This window comes from Nicotiana sylvestris, chromosome 12, assembly GCF_000393655.2.
Source record: "Nicotiana sylvestris chromosome 12, ASM39365v2, whole genome shotgun sequence".
NCBI classification, from domain to species: Eukaryota; Viridiplantae; Streptophyta; class Magnoliopsida; order Solanales; family Solanaceae; genus Nicotiana; species Nicotiana sylvestris.
The window spans coordinates 113022982-113049311 of record NC_091068.1 but is presented as its reverse complement, the minus strand read 5'-3'; the positions used below and the strand labels follow the sequence as shown (position 1 = coordinate 113049311).

The 26330-nt window shown below is 39.4% G+C and overlaps 4 protein-coding genes and 1 pseudogene across 4 annotated transcripts in view; 3 read left to right on the top strand and 2 right to left on the bottom strand.

Annotated features, from left to right (window-relative positions):
* Positions 1-2191: 2191 nt before the first annotated feature.
* Positions 2192-2542, bottom strand: LOC138883557 (uncharacterized). The gene has a single exon (XM_070164251.1). It carries the CDS (start codon positions 2540-2542, stop codon positions 2192-2194), a length of 351 nt encoding a protein of 116 aa, XP_070020352.1.
* A 70-nt stretch (positions 2543-2612) lies between these two features.
* Positions 2613-8240, bottom strand: LOC104216137 (uncharacterized). Its single transcript, XM_070164250.1, has 3 exons — positions 8232-8240; positions 8055-8146; positions 2613-3084 (listed from the first exon to the last, which is right to left on the bottom strand). Exons 1-3 carry the CDS (start codon positions 8238-8240, stop codon positions 2613-2615), a joined length of 573 nt encoding a protein of 190 aa, XP_070020351.1.
* Positions 8241-12646: 4406 nt separating this feature from the next.
* On the top strand, positions 12647-14490 carry LOC138883555 (uncharacterized). Its single transcript, XM_070164249.1, has 4 exons — positions 12647-13036; positions 13187-13334; positions 13946-14138; positions 14241-14490. Exons 1-4 carry the CDS (start codon positions 12647-12649, stop codon positions 14488-14490), a joined length of 981 nt encoding a protein of 326 aa, XP_070020350.1.
* Positions 14491-23393: 8903 nt separating this feature from the next.
* LOC138884491 (U2 spliceosomal RNA) lies at positions 23394-23563 on the top strand (annotated as a pseudogene).
* Positions 23564-24310: 747 nt separating this feature from the next.
* Positions 24311-26330, top strand: part of LOC104238874 (uncharacterized) — a 41498-nt gene continuing 39478 nt past the window's right edge. The window contains exons 1-2 of the mRNA XM_070165516.1: positions 24311-24513; positions 24620-24732. Coding sequence (XP_070021617.1) covers positions 24409-24513; positions 24620-24732 — 218 coding nt within the window. The 5' untranslated portion in view covers positions 24311-24408. The remainder of the gene's footprint in view (positions 24514-24619; positions 24733-26330) is intronic.

Here is a 26330-nt window from a genome sequence, read left to right as displayed (position 1 = left end):
AGAAAACTCCCTTGCACCCTCGCGGGCGCGGAAAAAGGAGGTGTGACAGTGGGGTCTGAGAAGGATAATGTGTACGCAGACCTTACCCCTACCTGGGGAGGTAGAGAGGCTGTTTCCAATAGACCCTCGGCTCAAGAAAAGGTGGAAAAGAAGAAGGGAAGAAGAAGAAGAAGAAGAAGAAGAAGAAGAAGAAGAAGAAGAAGAAGAAGAAGAAGAAGAAGAAGAAGAAAGAGAGGGGGAGAAAAACAGATGAGGGAGACAAAAGACGACAAGGAAAAAGAGGAGAAAAAGTAGCATTAGATAGTAATAATCAAGGAGCAACAATTTCCAATAAAAAAGAGAAAGAGTAGCATCAAATAATAATAATAAGGGAGCAACAATTTTCAGTAGCAATTTACAAAAATATTGGACTTGTTTGTTAAGTACGAGATATAATAACAAACTAAAAGGAAGTAACATTCAACCAACAACAAGAATAATACTAGTACTATTGTTAACCTAGGAGAAACTCAAACTACCTGTCAACCCACCACTTTAATCCTCGGCCTCCACACCTTCCCATCACTGGTCACGTCCTCGGTTAGGTGAAGCGCTGATATGTCCTGTCTAATCACCTCTCCCCATTACTTCTTTGGCCTACCCCTACCCTTCTTCAAGCCCGCCATGGTCAACCTCTCACATCTCCTAACTGGGGTATCTATGTCTCTCCTTCTCACATGCCCAAACCATCGCAACCTCGATTCTCGCAACTTGGCTTCCACTGATGCCACTCCCACCTTGTCCCTAATAACTTCATTCCTGATCTTGTCTTTCCTGGTATGTCCACACATCTGTCTCAACATCCTTATTTCGGCCACACTTATCTTCTGGACATGAAACTTCTTGACGGGCCAACACTAAGCTTCATACAACATAGCCGGTCTAAACACCACCCTGTAAATTTACCCTTAAGTGTAGGCGGCATATTCTTATCGCATAAAACCCCCGAAGCTAGCCTTCATCTCATCCAACCCGCTTCAATGCGATGAGTAACATCATCGTCAATCTCCCTGTTGCCTTGGATTATAGACCCAAGATACTTGAAACTATCTCTTATGGGAATGACTTGAGTATCAATCTTTACGTCCACTTCTTCTTCATGCCTCTCGTCACTAAACTTGCACTCCAAGTATTCGATTTTCGACCTACTCAACTTGAAATCTTTGGACTCCAGCATCTATCTCTAAACTTCCAACTTAGCGTTAACACCACCTCGCGTCTCGTCAATCAGAACTATGTTATCAGCGAATAACATACACCACGGCACCCTCCCTTATATGTGTCATGTCAACACATCCAACGCTAGAGCAAACAAAAATGGGCTAAGGGATGATCCTTGATGCAACCTCATCTTCACAGGGAAATGCTCTGAATCTCCTCCCGTCGTCCTCACCCGAGTCTTAGCACCTTCGCACATGTCCTTAATCACCCTAATGTATGCCACCGGGACTCTGCTGACCTCCAAACATCTCCATAATACCCCCTCGAGACTTTGTTTAAGCCTTCTCTAGGTCAATGAACACCATGTGCAAGTCCTTTTTCCTCTCCTTATATTGCTCCACCAATCATCTCACAAGGTGAATGGCTTCTGTGGTTGACCGTCCCGGCATAAATCCGAACTGATTCTCAGAGATAGATACACATGTCATCACTCTCTGTTCCACCACCCTCCCCACACCTTCATAGTGTGACTCAGCAGCTTGATACCCCTATAGTTGTTGCAGTTATGGATATTACCTTTGTTTTTGTACAACGGAATCATCAAACTCCCCCTCCAATCGTCGAGCATCTTCTTTTTCTTGGAAATGACATTAAATAGTCTAGTAAGCCACTCCAGGCCTACCCTACCAGCTACTTTCTAAAATTCTACCGAAATCTCATCAAGCCCAGTCGCCTTACCCCTCATCATCTTCCGTACTGCCACATCAACCTCCCCACACTTAATATGCCTACAAAATCCAAAATCTCTCCGACTCTGAGTTCTCCAACTCACCTAGCATGATGCTCTTATCCCCTTCCTCATTTAAGAGTTTGTGGAAGTACTCCTACCATCTGCGCCTAATACACGCCACTTCCACCAATATCTTATCATCTTCGTCTTTGATGTACCTCACTCGATCCAGGTCCCGAGCTTTCCTCTCCCTAATCTTGGCTAACTTGTACAGCTTTCTATCCCCTTCTTTGCCCCCAAATCCTCATATAATTTTTCAACAGCTACAATCTTAGCCGCCGTGACCGCGAGCTTCGCCTCTCTCCTTGCCTTCTTATAACACTCCCTATATGACCTCCGCTCTTCCTCGTCCCTGCTCCCCATTAGCTTCAAATACACCGCTTTCTTAGCTTTCACTTTACCATAGACCTCCCAATTCCACCACCAGTCCCTCTTGTGGCCACCCGAGTAACCCTTCGAGACCCCTAATACCTCCATAGCTACTTCCCTAATGCTATTCACTGTCGTGGTCCACATACTACTTGCGTCCCCACTACTCCTCCAGGCCCCCATCGCCAACAGCTTCTCCCCCAACTCCTGAGCCTTTCCCTTAGTCAAGGCTCCCCACTTACTTGATCTTAGGTTAGCCGAACACCGCTCTCTTCTTCCTAGCTACCTTGACCTCCAAGTCCATCACCAAGAGCCTATGCTGCGTCAACAAACACTCACTCGGGATAACCTTGCAATTCGTACAAAGGCTCTTATCACCTCTCCGGATGAGAAGAAAATCAATCTGAGTCTTGGCTACACTACTCCGAAAATTGACCAAGTGTTCCTCCCTCTTCTTAAAACCCGTGTTAGCTAGCACCAAGTCAAAAGCTCTAGCAAACTCCAACAACGAAGTACCGCCCTCGTTCCTAACCCCAAAACCAAACCAGCCATGCACCTCGTCATAACCCCTAGCCATCTCCCCAACATGACCGTTAAAGTCAACCTCTATGAAAATCTTCTCGGATTGTGGGATACCACGCACAACCTCGTCCAAATCAACCCAAGAGCGCCTCTTGACTTCCTCGCTTAGTCTCGCTTGAGGCGCGTAAGCACTAATCACGTTTCTGTGTTAAAAAAAGTTAATTTTGACAACTTGCATTTGATGTATTATTTTAGTCATTCAAATTTTACTTTATTTGATCTAAAGCAACTAAGTTATTTTTTGTATACAACTATGGCTTTTTTTATCAAAGTCTTATAACTATGTTTTCTTATACAAAAATCATAATTGCCGGAAAATACAACTTTTCGATGCAATACTTTTTTGCTCCGTATTTTTTTATTTTTAATCTAATAAATATTGATCCAAATAAAAGAGCCTGAATAGCTTTTTAATAGCTCTTCTGTATATGATAGTAACTTTACGTTCTTGTGAAAATACCTATTAGCAAACTGAAATTAGTTTATGAAGATAAGAGAATTCCCTCCATTATCTACAAGAAATTTCCCCCATTTGGATGTCTTACGGAAGCACTGGATGGCTCTAGGCATGTGGTGGCGGAGCTAAGTGGAGGAAGTTGTTAAAAAAATTATACTGTAAATAGAGAAAAATAATTTAGGTTATAAATTAAAACTGTAGCGGTTGAATCTCCCTTACATAAGGAAAAAGTCATGTGAAGTGGCAGAGGGGGTTCGAAAATTGTTTTAAAGTTACAATTTCAATTGCTTTAAGTCACAAGTCCAAAATTAGGGATGTCAAATGGGCGGTTGAGTTGATTTTGGGCGGGTCAAAATGAATTGAGTCAATAATTGAGCGGTTCATTAGTTACTTGGGCTAGATCATGATAGACTAAAATTTGGGTCATAGTCCAACTCGTCCAACTCTTACCAAACTTTAATTAATGTGTATTATTTTCTTACGAATTGTTTAATTATCAAATAAAACTTTTTTATAGTAATATATAACATATCAAACAAAAAAATATTTTAAAGATACTTTAGCAAAGTTACACATCGATCAATATGGGCTAAAAATTAGCCCAACTTTAAATGGGTTGAGAAGAGTTGGGTCAAGATCGGTTGAGTTTAAATTGGCGGGTCAATAACTGGCCCAACCTTGTGCGAACTTGACGGGTCAAACGGATTTGGGCTTAAATTGCCTATCCCTAACCAAAATCTTTGTTAGATGTTTTTTTGTATGAAAGTTCTAACTCCGATGACATGATGCCTAATTTATGTATTTAGATGGTCATGGAGTGGAGCATTCCAAGTGGATTCCCCTCTTCCAATAAAAAATGAGTATATTATGGTGAATTATAACAAGAATCATGTTAGCCATCGATGATTTAGTTTAAAAAAATTGAACAACATTATATAAAAATTATATTTAAGTTGTATATAATTGAGTAGAAATAATGTATGAAAATTGTATATAAGTTGTAGATAAGTTGTATAATATATAATTAGTTGTATGAAATTTATTTTTACTATGTATAAATCAGATACAAAATATATAAAAGACATATTGTATAAAGTTTGTATTTTAATTGTATATTATTGTAGTTGTATTTAACTAGGTAGAAATAATGTGTGAAAGTTGTAGATAAATTGTATAATATATAATTAGTTGTACGAAATTTGTTTTTACTATGTATAAATTAGATACAAAATATACAAAAGACATATTGTATAAAATTTGTATAAAAATTGTAGTTAAGGGTTATAATATTGTAGTTGTATATAACTGGGTAGAAATAATGTATGAAAGTTGTAGATAAGTTGTATAATATATAATTAGTTGTATGAAATTTATTTTTACTATGTATAAATCAGATACAAAATATACAAAAGACATATTGTATAAAATTTGTATTTAAATTATATGATATTATAGTTTTATTTTAACTAGATAAAAAATAATACATGAAAGTTGTAGATAAATTATAGTGTCATAGGTAATTCAAAGCACCACTCATGGCTTTCTGGAAGCAATTTGAATCACTTCCATTTGGAGAGTTTTTACTAGCTAATGTGCATACTCAGTGCATTGAATTTCATACACTATCTGTATTGGGCTACAAAGTACAAGTACAGATCAGTAAGTTCTAGTAAACTTTTTGATTTTAGACTAGATCTAAGCTTTAGTTACACTATTGAAAACCTAAATTACGCCGTTTAGTTGGTTTTATTGTTCTGGTATAAACTGAAGAAAGAAAATGCTTAAGAGCAGATCGTTTAATAGTTGAAGACGTTAACTAGAGTCTAAAAGTATCGTAGGATCAGTGATTGTTCAATTTTGCTAATCTGCTCATAGAGAATATCGAAAAATATTTAGGGAGGAAGAGCCACTTTTTATTTGTAGAGTTGTTAGTAATGGGCTAGCTTTTACTTTTCCTGAAGGTGTGCCTAATGCGCTGCATATGATAATTTTGTGTCACATCTGGCAATTTCTATCACACTTAAACTCTGTTTGGAGAGAAGAGGGGAAAGAGGGGAGAAAAAAGGTAAGGGGTATAACTAAATCCCTTAATTGAAGACACTAATAATGGATTGGGAATCTTTTTTGGTGTAATGTATATATTTTGTAAACAAAACTTGTGTAGGTAGGTTAATTTACTAAACATGAATATTTAGGGTAATAAAGTTTCCAATATTGTATAGGAATGAAAAAATCCCATGAATTAACTACAACATATTTTGAGCATGAATATTTTGTTCGATTCCAAAATTACATACATAATTAAATTATAAAACTCAGACTTGATAGTAATAAATTCTTGATTACACGTTGATGAACAAATACACGACCTGAACTAATAGAGAAAATAACCTTCTAACTTTTAATTTTTAGCTTCACGACCATATGTAATGGCTTAATGGCCTGTGAATACTCCTGAAACCCCACCTCTTAGCCTTAGAGTTTACCGATCTGACCACTGCAAACCACAACCATATGGTCAGTAATAACAACCTTGTTGCGTTCCAATATTAACACAAATCCACATACTCCAACACACACAACACTATTGTAAAGCTTCTGTTTGAACTATTGCTGAATCTGTATGATTTAAACAAGACTCCAACCTTATTCAAGATTTAAAGAAAAGGTTTAACAACTGAGCTTACATGCTTGAATGACCATAGATATCTAACCCAGATTAAAGTGAAAAACATATTTAAACTAACACATTAAGAGAAACAGTGAAACAATACTTCATAAATCAAATAAAGCAACAATGCTTGGTCATTCAATAAAATATAACAACATAAGGAACTTGGTACTGACCTAACTGAAAAGGAAAGCACTAAAGGATAATCCAAAGAAGAGTTTGGTTTAAGCTAAAATCCCAGCAGCAAAATCAGCAGTAGAACCAAAGTTTTCAGCAGTCAATCCAGCTTGTAAAATGTGATGACCCGATAGGTCATCTAAATTTTTAGAACATAATATTGTATTTCGAAGTCTCTAATAGCTTCTTTTAAGCCTTCTTCGATTTGCGTGTGTAGTCCGGGTATTTTTCCGAAAGGCTTTTATGTTAAAAACTGGTAAAATATGTAATTTTGCTTCAAAAATTTATTTGAGTGGACTTCAGTCAACGTTTTGAGCAAACGGACACGGATCCGTATTTTGATGGTCCTGAAGGGTCTGTATCGTGATTTGGGACCTCGGCATATGCCCAAAATCGAATTCGGAGGTCCCTAGCTTGAGTTATTGATTTTTGTCAAAAATTAAAAGTTTAAAGGTTTAATTGTTTTTAAGAATTGACCGATGTTTGATTTTATTGATATCGGGTCCGTATTTCGGTTTCTGAATCTGGTATAGGTCTATTACTATATTTATGACCTGTTTGTCAAATTTGGTGAGATACGGAGTTGGTTTGACGTGATTCAGAGATTTGGTTGTTAAAATAGAAGTTTTAAAGTTTTCTTAAAAGATTCATTTGATTTACTGTCCGATTCGTAGTTCTAGGCGTTATTTTGGCGTTTTGATTGTGCAAGCGAGTTCGTATGGAGTTTTGGACTTGTGTGCATAATTGATTTGGATCCCCGAGGGCTCGGTGAATTTTGGATAGGTTACGAATGGTTTAAACTTAGAAAATCTGATTTTTCTCTTAGCTTCAGCTATCATCTGGTTTCCTTCTTCGCGATCGCGAAGATACTCCCGCGATCGCGAAGAGTGAACTGGGCAGGAGGAGGACTTTCTTCTACACAAACGCGAGACCACAACCACGAATGCGGAGCACTGGGGGGATGTTCTACACGAACGCGGCCAGTCACACGCGAACGCGTAGTTTAGTGAGGTGTGGGCTGGGGACTTGAGGTTACACTACGCGAACGCGAGTCCAGTCTCGCGAACGCCGAGGTTAGGAGGGCTAAACCTTCGCGAACGCGTCTAGCCTCTCGTGATCATGTAAGCCATTAAGGCTCTGCTCTTCGCGAACGCGATGAATACCGGACAACCAGTGATTAAAACAGACCATAAATGGGATTTGCCCATTCTTTCAAAATTTCAAAACTAGAAAACCCTAGAAGTGATTTTTCCAAGAGTTTTCTTCCCCAATTTGTTGTTAAGTGATTCTAACCTACTTCCTTTCAATTACCTATTACATTTCATAAGATTTTCACCTAAAATCTTGGATTTTTCATGGTAGAAATTGAGGGTTTGGATAGAATTAGGTATTTTTGTAAAATTAAAATTTAGACCTCAAATTGACGTTTTCGAAATAAATTACATAACCGGGCTCAGGGGTGAATGGATAATCGGGTTTTTGTCCGAATTTCGGGTTTTGACCAAGCGGTCCTAGGTCAATTTTTGACTTTTTTGGGAAAAGTTTAGAAATTCTAAATTTATGCATTGTAATTGATTCCTTTAGCAATATATGATATTATTGAGTCAATTGTGGTTAGAACGAGTGGTGTGGAGGCAGATTCTAGGGGAAAGGCCCTGGTAGAGCTCTGAATTGACTGCGGAGTGAGGTAAGTGTTGAGTTTAACCTTGACTTGAGGGAATTAGGGACCCTCGGATTATGTGCTATGTGAATTTCATGTGTCGCAACGTATATGCGAGATGACGAGTGCTTATACGTTGCTAAATTACTTGTGTTCCCTAATTTTCCGCTTTTTCTTAATTATCTCCTTCCTTATCTTAACTGTTATATGCTCTAAATGCCTTCCATGCTTAGTTGCTACCTGTTATTCAGTGTTTCCTCCTGTTAATAACGTTAGATTTTTCCATATTTTCATGATTCCCTACTATTTGCTTTCATTGACTTACTTCCACCATCTAATTGTCATTTAGTGGACTTGTATTGCTATATTGTATTACTTATGTGAATTCTCATGTTGTACAAGGTTTCCTTACTGGTTTAGTGTTATATTCATTGATCATAGAGGATTTTGTGATATGAATTATTGATGTGACTGTGCTTGTTGTGTATTTGGCACTGATATACTGGGATCGAGTTGCCCGCTGCAACAGGTGAAATAATGATGGATTGATATGGTAGAATAAGGGTGAATTTGTACTGATATAGTAGGATCGGGTTGTACTCCGCAAAAGGTGAAATAAGGGTGGAGTGATACGGTAAAATAATGGTGAAATGTGATACTGATATTGTCATATGATGGGATCGGGTTGCACGCCGCAATAATTATTTATTGGTTTTGATTGTTGATATTGTTACGATGAATAAGGGAGGATTGTGTTGTACGGTGGGATCGGGCTGCACGCCGCAACAACCTATGTGTTTCTATTTCTTGAGTTGTGTTGGTTTTCGGTAATTTCACTTGAAACTCTAAGGATTGGTAATTCCGATCGTCACTGGCTTATTTCTTGAGGCTGTAGCTATTATCTTCAGTTGACTGCCCTATTTTGTTCTGTATTTTCTTTTTTGTCTTTATTATATATTGCGTACAAGTTGTAGTGTAAGTGACTTGCCTTAGCCTCGTCACTACTTCGTCGAGGTTAGGCTCGACACTTACAGAGTACATGGGGTAGGTTGTGCTCATACTACACTCTACACTTCTTGTGCAGATTTTGGAGTTGGTCCCAGCGACGATTATTGGCATGCTCGGATTCGACTGCTCGTGGATACTTGAGGTACAGCTGCTCAGCGCCCGCAGCTCATGGAGTCCCCTTCCCTTTTTATTTGGCTGTGTACTTTCTTTTCAGACAGTTTTATGTTATTTCAGCCCCTTGTTTGTACTATTCAAGTAGCTCGTGCACTTGTGACACTGGGTCCATGGATGTATTAGACGTTTGGCTGTTTTAGCTTCCGCATTATTACTTTGGATTATTGCAGTAGTTTTAGTTCTTTCTCATTAAGTAATTTTAAAATGTTAAAAATGGATAAAATGTTCTAACATTGGCTTGCTTAGTAAGTGAAATGTTAGGCGCCATCACGGTCCCGGCGGTGAGAATTTTGGATCGTGACAAATTGGTATCAGAGCACTAGGTTGCATAGGTCTCACAAGTCACGAGCAAACTTAGAATTGTCTAGAGGATTGTTACGGAGATGTCTGTACTTATCTTCCAGAGGCTATGGAGTTCGGAACAATTTTACTTCTATTCTTCTCTATCGTGCGAGTTTATTCTACCATTAATGATTGAACTCTTCTATTCTTGATCTCTCGCAGATGAAGAGAACATGCATCGCATCTTTAGCTAGACAGTAGCCGAAGCCCCCAGCAGTAGCTCCTACGAGGGGCAGAGGTCGAGGCAGGGGCAGAGCTCAGCCTAGAGCTCGAGCAGTAGCACCAGCAGTGGAGCCTCAAGTAGATTTTGATGAGAAGGTTCCAGCTCAGACTGCACTTGTTAGACCAACTCAGGTCCTGGAGGGGTTCATCGCCACCCCAATGCTTCAAGACCCTCTGGTCCGTTTGGTGGGCCTTATGGAGAGTGTGGCCCCCAGGCCGGTACATTTACTATGACACCAACCGTCTCTCGGGCTAGGGGAGGAGCACAGACTCCCGCTGCTCACACTCTGGAGTAGATGGCTCCCCAGTATCAGACTCCGACAGCCCCGCCAGTTGGGATAGTTCAGCCAGTTGTCGCGGCACAGGCCGGTAATGGACATGCCATGTCTTTTGATGGCTTATTGAGATTGGACAAGTTTACAAAGATCTTCCCAGATCACTTTAGTTGAGCACCTTCTGAGGACCCACATGATTATCTTGACCGCTGCCATGAGGTGCTGTGGAACATGGGTATAGTTGAGACCAATGGGGTCGATTTTGCTGTGTTTCAAATGACGATTTCCTCCAAGAGATGGTGGAAAGATTATGTATCTACCAGACTAGCTAGGTCGCCTGCTCTTACTTGGGACAAGTTTTCTCAGCCATTTCTTGAGAAGTTCCTTCCTATCATGCTGAGAGAGAGTTACTGCACGCAGTTTGAGCGTCTCCAGCATGGTAGTATGTTAGTCACTCAGTATGACACCACTTTTGTGGACCTAGCCTGTCATGTTATTCTTCTGCTTCCTACTGAGAGAGAGAGAGAGGGTAAGGAGGTTTATGTAGGGACTCGCTCACCCTATCAAGCTTCAGGTGGCCAAGGAGACTGAGGGTGAGATTTCTTTTCAGACCACTGCTAATGTCGCCAGGCGGATCGAGAATGCTCTTTTACAGGAGAGAGGGCAGGGGTCTAATAAGAGGTCGCATCATTCTGGTGGTTTTAGTGGTGCCTTATCTGGAGGCAGGGGTACTTTTGGTACGGGCCATCCTCCCATGCCATTTTAGTCAGTGCTTCAAGCATCCCATAGTGCTTCAGGGAGTCGTGGTCCTTTTGTGCCTCATTCTGGGCAGCCAGCCTACAGTGCACCGCCAACTCCTATTAGTGCACCTCCTATTAAGAGTTATCACCGTGGTTATTCGGCCCGTTGGGGTCAGTCTCAATTTTAATAGCCATAACACCAAGATGGATATTTTGAGTATGGTGGTTTTGGGCATATCAGGAGGACCTGTCCGGGATTATCGGGCGGCACGCCACAACAGAGTTCTCGTGCCATGATTTCGGCACCGGTTGCACCACCGCCCGTTTAGCCAGCTAGAGGCAGGGGTCAGGCAGCCAGAGGTGGAGGTCAGGCCATTAGAGGTAGAGGTCAGGACACTAGAGGTGGAGGTCAGGCTGCTAGAGGTGGAGGCCAGCCAGCCAGAGGCCATCCTAGGGATATAGTTTAGAGTGATGGGGCCCAACCCAGATGTTATGCTTTCCCAACCAGGCCTGAGGCTGAGTCATCTGACTTTGTTATCACATGTATTGTTCCAGTTTGCCATAGAGGTGCTTCAATTCTATTTGATCTGGGCTCTACTTATTTCTATGTGTCATCCTATTTTGCTTCATATCTAGTTGTTCCCTGTGATTCTTTGAGTGCTTATGTGTATGTGTCCGCACCTTTAAGAGATTTTATTATTGTAGATCGTGTCTATCATTCGTGTGTGGTTACTATTGGGAGTCTTGAGACTAACGTAGATCTCCTACTTCTCGATATGGTTGATTTTTATGTCATTTTGGGTATGGATTGGCGGCTACCTTATCATGTTATATTGGATTGTCATGCCAAGACGGTGACCTTAGCCTTGCCGGGGTTGCCTCGATTAAAGTGGGGAGAGACTCCTGGCCATTCTACCAGTGGGGTTATCTCTTATATGAAGGCTCAGTATATGGTCGAGAAGGGGTGTCTAGCTTATTTGGCTTATGTCTGTGATTCTAGTGTGGAGGTTCCTTCCATGGATTCAGTACTAGTTGTTCGTGAGTTTTCAGAGGTATTTCCTGTAGATCTGCCGGAGATGCCACCCGAAAGAGATATTGACTTCTTTATTGATTTGGCTCTGGGAACTCACCCCATTTCTATTCTGCTATACCGTATGGCCCCGCCAGAGTTAAAAGAATTGAAGAAGTAGCTGCAAGATTTGCTTGATAAGGGCTTTATTAGACCTAGTGTCTCGCCCTGTGGTGTGCCTGTGTTATTCGTGAAGAAGAAGGATGGATCGATGAGGATGTGCATAGATTATCGACAGTTGAACAAAGTCACCACCAAGAACAAGTATCTACTGCCTAGCGCTGATGACTTATTTGATCAGCTTCAGGGTGCCAAGGTGTTTTCAAAGATTGATTTGAGGTCTGGCTACCATCAATTGAGGATTAGGGCATTTGATGTCCCTAAAACAACTTTTTGGACTTGGTATGGGCATTATGAGTTTCTAGTGATGTCATTTGGGCCAACAAATGCCCCAGAAACATTTATCGATTTGATGAACCGAGTATTCAAGCCCTATTTGGATTCCTTTGTAATTGTGTTTATTGATTATATCTTGATTTACTTTCGTAGAGTAGAGGAGCTTGAGCAACATCTTTGGATCGTACTTCAGACTCTAAGAGACAACTAATTATATGCTAAGTTTTCAAAATGTGAGTTTTGGGTGGACTCGGTCACTTTCTTGGGGCATGTAGTATCGACATAGGGCATTTAGGTGGATCCTAAGAAAATTGAGGCAGTTCAGAACTAGCCTAGACCCACTTCAGCCACGGAGATCACGAGTTTCTTGGGTTTGGCGGGATATTACTGTTAGTTTGTGGAGGGGTTTTCATCTATAGCATCCCTATTGACTAGGTTGACCCAGAAGTGTGCCCCGTTCAGATGGTCAGACGAGTGTGAGGCGAGCTTTCAGAAGCTCAAGACTACTTTGACTATGGCGCCAGTGTTGGTGTTGCCCACAGTTTCAGGATCCTACACGGTATATTGTGATGTATCTCGTATTGGACTTGGTGCGATATTGATGCAAGAAGGCAGGGTGATTACATATATGTCGCGACAGCTGAAGGTTCATGAGAAGAATTACCCTGTTTATGACTTAGAGTTGGTATCCATTGTTCATGCACTGAAGATTTGGAGGAACTATCTTTACGGCATGTCATATGAGGTTTTCAGGGATCATCGGAGCTTGCAATATTTGTTCAAACAAAAGAATCTCAATTTTAGGCAGAAGAGGTGGTTGGAGCTATTGAAAGACTATGATATCACCATTTTGTATTACCCCAGGAAGGACAATGTGGTGGTTGATGACATGAGTAGGAAGGCAGTAAGTATAGGCAGCCTTGCGTACATTCTATTTGGTGAGAGATCGCTTGCATTAGATTTTCAAGCTTTGGCCAATCAGTTCGTGAGGTTGGATGTTTCAGAGCCCAGTCATGTTATAGCTTGAATAGTCGCTCGTTCTTCCTTATTTAAGCGCATCAGGGAGCGGCAATATGATGACCCTCATTTTCTTGTCCTTAGAGACACAGTACGGCACAGTAGTGCCAAGCAGGTTATTGTTGGAGATGATGGCGTTCTGAGGATGCAGGGTCGTGTTTGTGTGCCCAATATAGATGGACTTCGTGAGTTGATTCTAGAGGAGGCCCACAGTTCCTGGTATTCTATTCACCAGGCGCCGCCAAGATGTATCAGGACTTTCGGCACCATTATTGGTGGATAAGGATGAAGAAGGATATAGTGGCATATGTAGCCCGGTGTCTAAATTGTTAGGAAGTAAAGTATAAGCATCAGAGAACTGGTGGTTTGCTTCAAAAGATAGAGATTCCTAAGTGGAAGTGGGAGCATACCACTATGGATTTTATTGTTGGACTCCCACGGACTCAGAGGAAGTTCGACGCGTTATGGGTCATTGTGGATAGGCTGACCAAGTCAGCGCATTTCATTCCTATGGCAGTTACCTATTCTTCAGAGCAATTGGCTGAGACTTACATCCGCTAGATCGTCCGTCTTCACGGTGTGCCCGTGCCTATCATTTCTGATCGAGGTATGAATTTCACCTTGCACTTCTAGAGGGCAGTACACCGTGAGTTGGGAACGCAGGTTGAGTTAAGCACATCATTTCATCTTCATACGGATGGATAGTCCGAGTGCACTATTCAGATATTGGAGGATATGCTCCGCGCTTGATTTATAGACTTTGGAGGTTCTTGGGATTAGTTCTTGCCACTTGCAGAGTTTGCCTATAACAACAGCTACCAGTCGAGCATTCAGATAGCTCCCTATGAGGCATTATATGGGAGGCAGTACCGTTCTCCAGTTGGGTGGTTCGAGTCGGGGGAGGCTCAGTTGTTGGGTACAAATTTGGTACAAGATACCTTGGATAAGGTCAAGATTATTCAGGATCGACTTTGCACAGCTCAGTCTAGGTAAAAGAGTTATATCGACCGTAAGGTTCATGATGTTGTATTCATGGTTGGAGAGAGGGTATTGCTCCACGTTTCACCCATCAAGGGTGTGATGAGGTTCAGAAAGAAGGGAAAGTTGAGCCCTAGGTACATTAGATCTTTCGAGATTCTTGAAAGAGTGGGAGAGGTGGCTTACAGGCTTGCATTGCCACCTAGTTTATCGGCATTCCATCCGGTATTCCATGTGTCCATGCTCCGGAAGTACTACGGTGATCCGTCTCATGTGCTAGATTTCATCTCAGTCCAGTTGGACAAGGATTTGACTTATGAGGAGGAGCCTGTGGCTATTTTAGCCCGGCAAGTTCGACAGTAGAGGTCTAAGAGTTATCATTCAGTTCGAGTGCAGTGGAGAGGCTAACCGGTTGAGGCAGCTACTTGGGAGTCCAAGTCAGACATGCGGAGTAAATATCCACACCTTTTCACCACCCCATGTACTGTTCTATGTCTATTCGAGGATGAATGGTTGTTTTAGAGGTGGAGAATGTGATGACCCGATAGGTCATCTAGAGTTTTAGAACCTAATTCTTTGTTCTGAAGCCTCCAATATCTTCTTTAAGCCTTCCTCAATTTGCATGCGCAGTCCGGGTATTTTCCCGGGAGGTTTTATGTTAAAAACTGGTAAAATATGAAATTTTATTTCAAAAATTTATTTGAGTTGACTTCGGTCAATGTTTTGAAAAAATGGACCCATATCCATGTTTTGACGGTCTCGGTGGGTCCATATTATGATTTGTGACTTGAACGTATGCCTGAAATCGAATTCGGAGGTCCCTAGCTCGAGTTATTGATTTTTGTCAAATATTGAAAGTTTAAAGTTGTAATGGTTTTTAAGAATTGACTGATGTTTGATTTTATTGATACGGGGTCCGTATTTTGATTTCGGAACTTTGTATAAGTCCATTAATATATTTATGACTTGTCTATTAAATTTGGTGAGAAACGAAGTTGGTTTGACGTGATTCGGATGTTCGGTTGTTAAAATAGAAGTTTTAAAGTTTTCTTGAAAATTTTATTTGATTTGGTGTCTGATTCGTAGTTCTAGGAATTATTTTTGCATTTTGATCATGCGAGCGAGTGTGTATGAGCTTTTTGGACTTGTATGGATAATTGGTTTGGAGCCCCGAGGGCTCGGGTGAATTTCGGATAGGCTACGGATGTTTTAATCCTAGAAAATCTGGTTTTTCTCTTAGCTTCAGCTGTCATCTGGTTTCCTTCTTCGCGATCGCGAAGATACTCCCGCGATTGTAAAGAGTGAACTAGGTTGGGGGAGTACTTTCTTCTACACGAACGCGAGACCACGGCCCTGAACGCGGAGCACTAGGGGGACTGCTCTACGTGAATGCGGCCAGTCACACACGAACACGTAGTTTAGTGAGGTCGGAGCTGGGGACTTGAGGTTACACTAAGCGAACGCGAGTCCAGTCTCGCGAACGCGGAGGTTAGGAGGGATAAACCTTCGCAAATGCGTGTAGCCTCTCGCGATCGCGTAAGCCATTAAGGCTCTGCTCTTTGCGAACACGTTAGGTTTCACACGAACTCCATGAATACCTGACGCCCAGTGATTAAAACAGACTAGAAATGGGATTTTGCCCATTTTTTCAAAATTCAAAACTAGAAAATCTTAGAGGCAATGTTCCCAATAGTTTTTCTTCCCCAATTTGTTGGTAAGTGAATCTAACCTACTTCCTTTCAATTACCCATTACATTTCATAAGATTTCAACTAAAATCTAGGATTTTTCATGGTAGAAATTGAGAGTTTGGGTAGAATTAGGGATTTTTGCAAAATTAAAATTTAGACCTCAAATTGAGGTCGGATTTTGAAATAAATTACATAACCAGGCTCGGGGGAGAATGGGTAATCGAATTTTGGTCCGAATTTCAGGTTTTGACAAAGCGGGCCCGGGGTCGATTTTTGACTTTTTAGGGGAAAGTTTGAAAATTCTAAATTTATGCATTGTAATTGATTCCTTTAGCAATATTTGGTATTATTGAGTCAATTGTGGTTAGATACGAGTGGTTTGGAGGCGGATTCTAGGGGAAAGGCCCCGGTAGAGCTCTGAATTGACTGCGGAGTGGGGTAAGTATTAGAGTTTAACCTTGACTTGAGGGAATTAGGGACCCTCGGATTATGTGCTATGTGAATTTCATGTGTTGCGGCGTATATGCGAGGTTACGAGTGCTTATATGTCGCTGATAACTAGGGATTCTAGTTCATTTTACACTCCTTTTTACTTGAATTTTGATTAAAAATGTATACAAAATAGTCCTTAAAGCTTACATGTTGTACTTGTTTGCAGGGTTTGGTCAAAAAGGTGACAATTAGTCAAAACCAGCTCAAAAAGGAGTGAAACATGCACAAGTACCAAGAACAAGTCAAAGCATAGCTGCAACAGACCTACTGCGGCCGCAATCCATTTAGTACGGTCCGTAGTGATGAGATTCAGAGAGGTGCACTTTTGGAGCCTAAGGCAATGCGGTCCGCGAAGGATTTCTTGCAACCGCAATTCATTTTGTGTGGTCCGCAGAGAGGGGGGTTTAGAGAGTTGGGAGTTTGACGATAGAAGCCAATGCGGTCCACGATCCTTTTTGTGCGAATCACAGTTGAAGCCACCGCGGCCGTGGTGCATTTTATGCGGCCCGCGGTGGCCAGATTCAGAGAATGTATAATCAAGCCAAGAAGCCTCATCGCGGTCCGTGGTGCATTTTATGCGGACCGCAATACCTCGTCAGGGGTATTTTTATCCAGAAAATTTTGCCAAGTATAAATACATTCTTTTCACATTTTTAGGGTATCTTTTGTAATCTGTTAGACTCCAGAGCACGTGAACGGCGATTTTGTTCTATTTTGAGTAATTTGTAGTTACTTTTACACTTAATCTTCATTATCTTAGTTTGTAATTAAATCTTATGGGTTATTCTTCATCTATTTTCTTGATTTCTTCCATTATTATGAGTAGCTAGACCCATTAGCTAGGGTTGTGGCTCAACCCTAGTGTGGGTATTTGATGAGTCTTTTGTTTTAAGGCTTGGGTGTTTATGGGTGTTTGATATTTGGACCGATTTGAGTTTTCCATGTTGAATTAGTAGTTGCAAACACTAATTTGTGCCTATTTTGCTTGGGCTCTTCTTGAGAAAGAGAGTTTGAGTCTAGGAAAATCAGTCCAATAAGGAATTGGGGTGTAATCAAGAGATTAATAGCCCAAATTACATGGTTAAACCTAGAGATAGTAATACCCAAATTGAGCCTATATTGCATGCACAATTTTGACACCCAATTGATCTTGAGAAAGTCAATTAGGGCAAAGTCACTTGAGCTACTGAGGTATGGAGTGAGTAGTTCCGTGCATTGGCTACATCATAATCCCTAACATAACAACCTTGCCTTAGACTTTAGATCCCGTCAAGTATTCACCTAGGAGAGAGTCACTTCTCTAGTGCCTCTTTAGCCATTTAGAAAACCTTTCAAGCATTTTATTCTTAGTTAAATTTAGCATCTCGTTAGCATAAAAATAGAAGTAATCAAAAAACCAACTATGATTGGAAGGGCAGTTAAAAGCACTACGCGTTGCTAATTTAGATAGGAATCCAAATCCCAACCAATTCTAGCTCCATGTGGATTCGATCCCGACCATCTCAGGTAAAAGCTGCTTCGACCACTCTTTCCACTTTGTAATGGTGTAGGGTTGGCCTCGATCAGTCGCCGAATTACTTGTTTTCCCTGATTTTCCGCTTTTCCTTAATTATCTCCTTCCTTGTCTTAACCGCTATATGCTCTAAATGCCTTCCATGCTTAGTTTCTACCTGTTAACCAGTGTTTCCTCCTGTTAATAACGTTAGATCTTTTCATATCTTTATGATTCCCTGATATTTGCTTTAATTGACTCACTTGCACCTTCTAATTGTCATTAAGTGGACTTGTCTTGCTGTGTGGTATTACTTATGTATATTGTACAAGGTTTCCTTTCTGGTTCAGCGTTATATTCATTGATCATAAAGGTTCTTGTGATTTGAATTATTGATGTGACTATGCTCTTTGTGTATTTGATACTGATATGGTGGAATTAGGTTACGCGTCGCAACATGTAAAATAAGGGTGAATTGATATGGTGGAATAAAAGTGAATTTGTACTAATATGGTGGGATCGGGTTGCACGCCGCAATATGTGAAATAAGGCTGGATTGATACGGTGAAATAAGGGTGAAATGTGATACTGGTATTGTTATAGGGTAGGATCAGGTTGCGCATCGCAATATTTATTTATTGATTTTGATTGTTGATATTGTTACGGTGGAATAAAGGAGGATTGTGTTGTACGGTGGGATCGAGTTGCACGCCGCAATGACCTATGTATTTTTTTTCTTGAGCTATGTTGGTTTTCGGTAATTTCACTTGAAACTCTAAGGATTGGTAATTCTGATCGTCACTGGCTTAGTTCTTGCGGCTTTAGCTATTATCTTCAGTTGACTGCCCTATTTTGTTCCATATTTCCTTTTCTGTCTTTATTATACTGCATACATGTTGTAGTGTAAGTGGCATGCCTTAACATCGTCACTACTTCGTCGAGGTTAGGCTCGACAATTACAAAGTACATGTGGTCGGTTGTACTCATACTACACACTCTACACTTCTTGTGCAGATTTTGGAGTCGGTATCAGCGACGGTTATTAGCGTGCTCGGATTGGATAGCTCATGGAGACTTGAGGTACAGCTGCTCAGCACCCGCAGCTCCTGTAGTCCCTTTCCCTTTTTATTTGGTCGTATATTTTCTTTTCAGACAACTTTATATTATTTCAGCCCCTTGTTTGTACTATTCTAGTAGCTCGTACACTTGTGACACCGGGTTCAGGGATGTATGAGACGTTTGGCTATTTTAGCTTCCGCATTATTACTTTGGATTATTGCAATAGTTTTAGTTTTTTCTCATTAAGTAATTTTAAACTGTTAAAAATGGATAAAATATTCTAACGTTAGCTTGCCTAGTAAGTAAAATATTAGGCACCATCACGGTCCCGACGGTAGGAATTTTGGGTCGTGACATAAAGTAAAAGAAGTGAAGTGGAAAAGCACAAGGCAGATAAAAGTTTGAAACTCTTCATTTTGTTTTTGTTTTCCTATGTATTTTACTGAATTTTCAGAGTGTTCTTCTTTTAGGAACATCAGTGAATCAGTAAAAATGAAGAGAGGATTTGGCTTTTTCAGAGGATTTTTTCTTGTATGTAAGTGAAAGAAGGTGAGGTCTTATATAGAAAATGATGTGCAAGAGGATAGAGAATGAGAGAATCTAAGAAGAATCTGTTAGCCTTCCCTAAAATTTAGGAAAATAGCATATTTTCTAACAATAAAAGGACAGTTGTCCCTTAGCCTATTTTCTAAGTTTTTTTTGTTTTCCCTCTCCTTTTGCTTTTGAAATACTGCATTTTAAACCCCTTCAAGACCCTTCTAGAACTTTCCAGTAGCTAAAAGAAAGATTCCCTAATTTTCTATCTCATTTACCCTCCTAAAGTTTTCTAATTATCACAAATAGCCACAACCAAAAGGCATATACGATTCTGAACCGAAAACCAGTGCACAAAATCAAACTTTCAACAATTCATTAAACTTAGGTAATTAAAACTTATTAGTATGTAATTGGACTACTAATTATGCAATTAATTAATTAATCATACTTTCAAATAAACTAAATCAATTCATTAACCATTCTAATTGATCATGCAATTTAAAAATTAAAACTTAGTTAACAATCCAAAAAAGAAAAGAAAATAACAAAAGGATAGGAAAAGATAAGAAGAGAGATATACTGATTTAGAGCTTAAAGGAGACAGTGACTGAGGCAAACCAACGAGCACTGGTGACGATGAAACTCTGGCCGGCGGATTCCGGTAACTTCGAAGTGAGCAAAACCAAGTTTTAGGTCAAAACGGGTTGAATTTATCAAAGAAATTAGAAAAAGGCAAAGTTAGGTTTCTAGGGTTTCTGAGATTTGAAATTCAGGGAGTTCTAGTGGGGATTGAGGAAATTTGGAGGTAGATCGGAGATGAGAGGAGGCTGGGATTATAGGGTGATGTTTGGAGACGGGCCGCTGTCGTAGGCGATTTTTGGCGGCGCTGTAACGATCCGACCAGTCATTTTGAGCTATAGCGCGTCATTTAGCAGTATGAGGCCATGAGCAACTTCATTTCAGGTATTATAACTTGTACGCGTGGTTGGAATTGAATTTCGGGAAGTTCGGAGTTAATTTGGAAAGAGAATTCTCATTTCGAAAGCTTTAAGTTGAAAGAATTAACTAGGATCGGAATTTGGAGTAAATGACCTCAGAATTTGGATTCAAAGATTCCAACAGGTTCGTATGATGATTTCGGACTTGGGCGTATGCCTAGACCGGGTTTTGGAAGACCAAGGAACGTTTTGGCGCCTATTGTGGAAGTTAGCATTTTGGAAGAAATTTCATAAGTTTGGCTTGAAGTGCATTTCAGTGTTATCGATGTCCGTTGGGATTCCGAGTTTGGGAGTAGCTCCGTATGGTGATTTTGGAGTTGGGAGCGCGATCGGAAGTGAATTCGGAGGTCCGTAGGTCATTTTGAAGTCATTTGGCTAAATATAGAAATTTAAAGGTTTTTGAGAAGTTTGACCGGAAGTGGACTTTCTAATATCGGGGTCGAAATTCGATTCCGAAAGTTGGAGTAGGTCCGTAATATCGAATATGACTTGTGTGCAATATTTGAAGTCAATCGGACGTGATTTGATAGGTTTAAACATCGAGAGTAGAAGTTTGAAGTTTTAAAGTTCATAAAGCTTGGATAGGAGGTCGATTCATGGTTTTAGCGTTATTTGCTATGCTTTGAGGCCTTGAGCAAGTCCGTAATGTATTTTGGGACTGATTGGTATGATTGGTTGGGGTCCCTAGGGCCTCAGGTGGATTCTGGGTGGTTAACAGATTGAAAATAGGATTTTTGAAAGGGCTGAAGTTGCTGGTTGCTGATATAACCGCACCTGCGAAATTTGGGCCGCAGAAGTAGTCAGAAGAGCCGCAGATGCAGTTTTGGCCAGAAGTGAAGAGACCGCAGATGCGGTCATGGAGCCGCAGAAGCGGGATCGCACATGCGGTGGACGAGGCGCAGAAGCGAAAAAGGGGAGTCTGGAGGAAACCGTAGAAGCGGTAGAGTGGCTCGCACTTGCGGAACCGCAAAAGCGGTCAAGGGACCGCAGGTGCGGAAATGCTGGAGGTAGTGAGGTTCCTTTAAATCGGGGGCTGGGTTCATTTCAATCCCATTTTCTTCCATTGGAGCCGATTTTGGAGCAACTTTGAGGTGCCATTTTCACCACCAAGCATGAGGTAAGTAATTTATGCTAAATACATAATTATATACGGATTTGGACAAGGAAATTTGTAGAAAACTTGGGGTTTGAGGGAAAACTTAGAAAATTGATATTCTTGGAATTTGACCACGATTTTGAGTATGAAATTAAGAGAAAATCATATATTTGAGTTCGTGAGTTCATGGGTAAACCTCATCTTCGAAAATTTCGGAATTCGGGCACGTGGGCCCGAGGGTGTTTTTGTCAACTTTTCGATCGGGGTTAGGAATTATTATAAATTGGATTGTAATGAGTAATTGAACATATATAAATGGATTTGCATAATAATTGGATAGTTTTGGAGTATTGTGCATTGATGCGAGTCTTCGGAAGAGCGTGGAATGCCAGTTATGGATCTTCGGGGCGAGCTGAGTCTCCTTTCTAAACTTGTAAGAGGGAATTGTCCCCATAGGTAAGTTAATTGGTTGTGTGCTCCTATTTATGAGGGCTACGCACGCACGAGGTGACGAGAGTCCGTGCGTAGCTACTATTATGTTTAAGTCCGGGTAGTTTAGGACCCAAAAGCATGCTATATTTGGAATATCTGTAATTTTATTGACAGTTTGATTTGCTTAAATCACATCGAATTAGTAAATGAATTTCTAAAAAAGATTAAACTTCATTTTCTTGAATTGTTAAAAGAGAATTGGCTCTTCCTTGGATAATTGTTCCTTGATGAATTCTTGATTGACTGATTGTTGTGTTTATTTATATTTGACTGTGTCGCATGTATGATTCGCGAGCGGTATAATAGATGCATCTATGGTTCGTGTCGTTCGACCCGCGGCAGTGCACAGTTTAAAAATTGTTGGATCGGGCCGTACGACCTCGGCATGATTTGCGCATGCTTGTATTGCTTGCCTTGAGATTTATTGATATTTGCTCTCCCCGACTTGAGATAATTGAAAACTAATGGATTATGAATCCGGAGACCTTTAATATAAAAAGGAACTTTTACCTGTTCGTGACTTATTTGAAATTACTGTCATTCTTAATAAATCCATGATTATTCGCATTAATAATATATCATTATTGGACCACTAGTAAGTGTCGAAGTCGACCTCTCGTCTCTACTTCTTCGAGATTAGACTAAAAACATACTTGTTGGATAGAAAGCTTCTGTAAACTTAACAATCTTTGATATTATTTTAATAGATTACTACAAAACACAAAAAGGAGGACAATATTTCATTTATTAAAAGTTAATACTCAAAACAAACTAAAAAATATATTTAAGGTGCTCATGGCATATCCAACACTAACAAATTATCATCATCAAAAACATTTGGATCGTTTCGTGAAACAAAGATGTCTTAACATCTTCATTTTCATCTATATCTATAATTATATGCGATATTAATTAGTTAAACATTAAGAAATAACTAAAATTTTAAGAACAAAAAACATTTGAATTCACATAAAAATGCTACTAGTTTGAGATTGGACTATTCTTTTTTGTTATTTTTTGCTTTTTATATTTTTATATTTTTATTTAAATAATTAAGCCCACGGGCCAGTCTAACTCATCCTCGGTCAAGCCTTATGGGCCACAGGCTTACCTGGGCCGCGCTTAAAAGCCTCATTTTTAAATAGGCTCCAAAAATCTTAGCCCAACCCTATTAAATCACGGGCTGCGCTGGACCGGCCCAGCGGGCCAAGCTCATATTGACAGTTCTAACACCTTATATATACGTTCTTATCTTTTCAGCTACCAATGTAGTACTCTGTTCGCACATCAACATAATCTTATCTCTTAGGGGATGTATAGAAGCTCTTCTAGTCTCACATCGAATGAATAGCAGAGCTCCTATGTACAAAGTTAGATATAAAAGAGTCTAAGTGACACATATGAAAAAGCATACACCTCTCGACTTTTTGGCTAAGATCAAATATAGTATATGTTCGTATCAGTTTAATATAGATGACTCACACAATTTTTTTAGGGGAAGGTCTATCCAATAGCGTGCTATCAATGCCTTCAAGTGTAGCTTTAGTGTTGCACTACTGCCTTGGCCTGACATAACCCACCAATTTCAGTTTCAAACTATATTCAGTTAAAGTTTATTAATGATAAAATAGTTACAATATTATTGAATATTATAATAAATCCACACGTTTATATAGTGAATGCCGAGGGGCTAATTTTCACCAAAAAATTCGAATGTTTTGTCCAATAGCAGTGATTGGTCAAAATGTTCAAGTTAAAAACAAAAGAAAAGGTCACAAAAGCAAGAGATGGAGGAGGACCGGCACGAGACAAAATTGCACTAAACGTGGGATATGCATTTTTGGCCCCTGTTATTAGTAAAGTGTGATTTTAGTTTTTCCGGTATTACCTGAATACATTTAACTTACAATTAAGTAGAATATATGTTTTTGGTCTATTTGTTTAGGAAATATGTTATATTTGGATTTTTATAACTATATCACTTTTAGCTTAACATAATACATGGATAATTAAGTGGTGGAATAATAGATAATAATGGTAAATTTGTGAAAAGTTTACAAGCAAAGGGATCAATGGTAAAAGTTTTAATTAATTGAAGGTTATATATGCTTAATTTATTTTTATTAATTAAATAATTTTATTTACCAAAATTATGAAATATTTACTGCTCAAAGACAAAACAAGAAAAATAAAAAAAAGAAACAGCACTTAGACTAGACAACAAGCCCCAACTACAGGTGGCGGATTTACAATTTTAATTTGACTGATTAATCATTAAAAAATTTAAAAGCATTGAACTAATCTAATATATAATGGATACGTCAATGGTATTTTGAGTTAGCTCCAAAAATCAAAATCCCTAACCAACCAGAGAAAGGGAAGCTTCATTTAACCCTTTGTGTTTGCAGAGAAACTGTAATCGAAGATGGTGAAGGTGCGAATGAACACCGCGGATGTGGCCGCAGAAGTCAAATGCTTGCGCCGGTTAATCGGAATGCGTTGTTCCAACGTTTATGATCTTTCCCCAAAGGTTTTCCCATTTCCTTTCTTTTGTTTCTTTCTGATTAGTTTTTTTTTAAAATTTATTTGTGTAAAACCGCGATTGGCTGATGTTTGTTATGTGTGTTGGATTGCAGACTTATGTGTTTAAGCTAATGAACAGCAGTGGAGTTACTGAGTCAGGGGAGAGTGAGAAGGTTTTATTGCTCGTGGAAAGTGGCGTTCGTTTGCATACCACTGATTATCTTCGGTACCTATATTTTTTTTACTCTTTTACTTTTAAACTGAAAACAGGAAAACATGAAATTTGATTTTGATAAATTTCAGTGCCTTTAGTATAATTTTTTATATGGACCTAATCAATGGCGGAGCTAGTAATATGTACAAGGGGATTTAAAACAATACTAGAATGTCACCCTGAGGTATGAACCAGCAACCTAAAGCAATTTTTGAATCCTTTTGCTGGTACACTAGAATCTTCCCTTATGCTAATAAAGGGATTTAACAATATGCATATAATTAAAAATTTTGTTGCCTTATGTGCACAATATAATTTTCCGACGAAGTTTGGCTCTACATAGCTCCGTTCCTGGACCTGAGTTAATATAAATGTAACTCTACTTGTATAACTTACCGTGCATCTGGTTTCCTTTTCTATAGTTTTCTTGCTTATCTGCTGTAGCCAAATATGCTTCTCTTTCATTTCGACTTCATTATAAAACTACTCCCCTTTTCAGTTTATGTGAATCAATTTGACTGGGAACAAAGTTTAAGAAAGAGAGGAAGACTTTTAGAACTTGTGGTGTTGCAATTTTTGATACTTGTGATCTTAAACATGCGATAATTTTTGTAAAGTTTCTCATTAAAGGAAAAATTAGAAGTTAAAATTTAATTGTCTCTAAATATTGAAAGGGGTCCTTCTTTTTTAAATTATTAAAAAGGAAATAGGATTAATAAATTGAAACGGAGGGATTAGGGAACTATGAAATTTGGGGTGTGTCTTGGTATGAAGGAAAAATGTTTTCCTAGAAAATATTTTTTTGAAAATAAGTGATTTTCTTACTTATTTTCTAGTGATTGGTTGGTTAGCGGAAAATATTTTTTTGACAAAAATATAATCTAACACTATGGGAGACGAAATGGGTAAGAATGGGAGAGGTTGGTATATGGGGGTCTAGAGGCCCGGGGTGGCGGTAGCATGGATGAGGGCAAGGATGGGGGGTGGGGGTGGAGGGTGAGGGGGTAGGGGTAGGGGTAGGGGTGGTGGCGGGGGTGGGTTGAGGGTGTGAAAGGTTGATATAGAGTTTTGGAAAATGTTTTCCCTCCTTTTGGTAGGTAAGTCATTTGGAGGAATGTGTTCATAAGTGAAATATTTTCAAAACATTTAAGCCAACCAAATTTGGGAAAATAAAAAAATATTTTCTTTTCTTCTTACTAAACACACCCTTGATTTTGGTAGTTTTTGGTGCATTTGGCATAATACTAGAAAGTTCAAGTTATGGTATAAGTCCATGAATCAATCAATTTTGCCTCAATCTACAATTAGTTGACAATTTTCAGTTTAATTGTTGTCTTTGATACATAACAAAATACTAAATGCACTAAAAAGTACTTAAGTAGAAACAGAAAATATGATATTGATAATTTTCAGTGAATTTGGTATCTTATTTTTTGATAGGTGAAAAGAAATACTATATGCACTAAAAAGGACATAAGTAGAATCACATTTACATTAGGGTGGGATATGGATGTTTGTGAGATTCGGAGGACCTATATCCTATTATTTCTGCATATTGGAATGAAATAGATCCAAATAAAAAAGAACTGATATAGAGGATTTAGATGCCA

Excerpts from the sequence above, each read along its gene's own strand:
- LOC138883555 (XM_070164249.1), top strand. The coding sequence starts at position 12,647 with ATGGCGCCAGTGTTGGTGTTGCCCACAGTTTCAGGATCCTACACGGTA. Across the intron at positions 13,335-13,945 it reads GCCCAATATAGATGGACTTC|AGTTTGCCTATAACAACAGC; the intron begins GTGAGTTGATTC and ends TGCCACTTGCAG. Across the intron at positions 14,139-14,240 it reads CTTTGCACAGCTCAGTCTAG|AAAGAAGGGAAAGTTGAGCC; the intron begins GTAAAAGAGTTA and ends GATGAGGTTCAG.
- LOC104216137 (XM_070164250.1), bottom strand. Across the intron at positions 3,085-8,054 it reads CGGAAAATTAGGGAACACAA|AAACGTGATTAGTGCTTACG; the intron begins GTAATTTAGCAA and ends TTTTTAACACAG.
- LOC138883557 (XM_070164251.1), bottom strand. The coding sequence starts at position 2,542 with ATGGGGGCCTGGAGGAGTAGTGGGGACGCAAGTAGTATGTGGACCACG.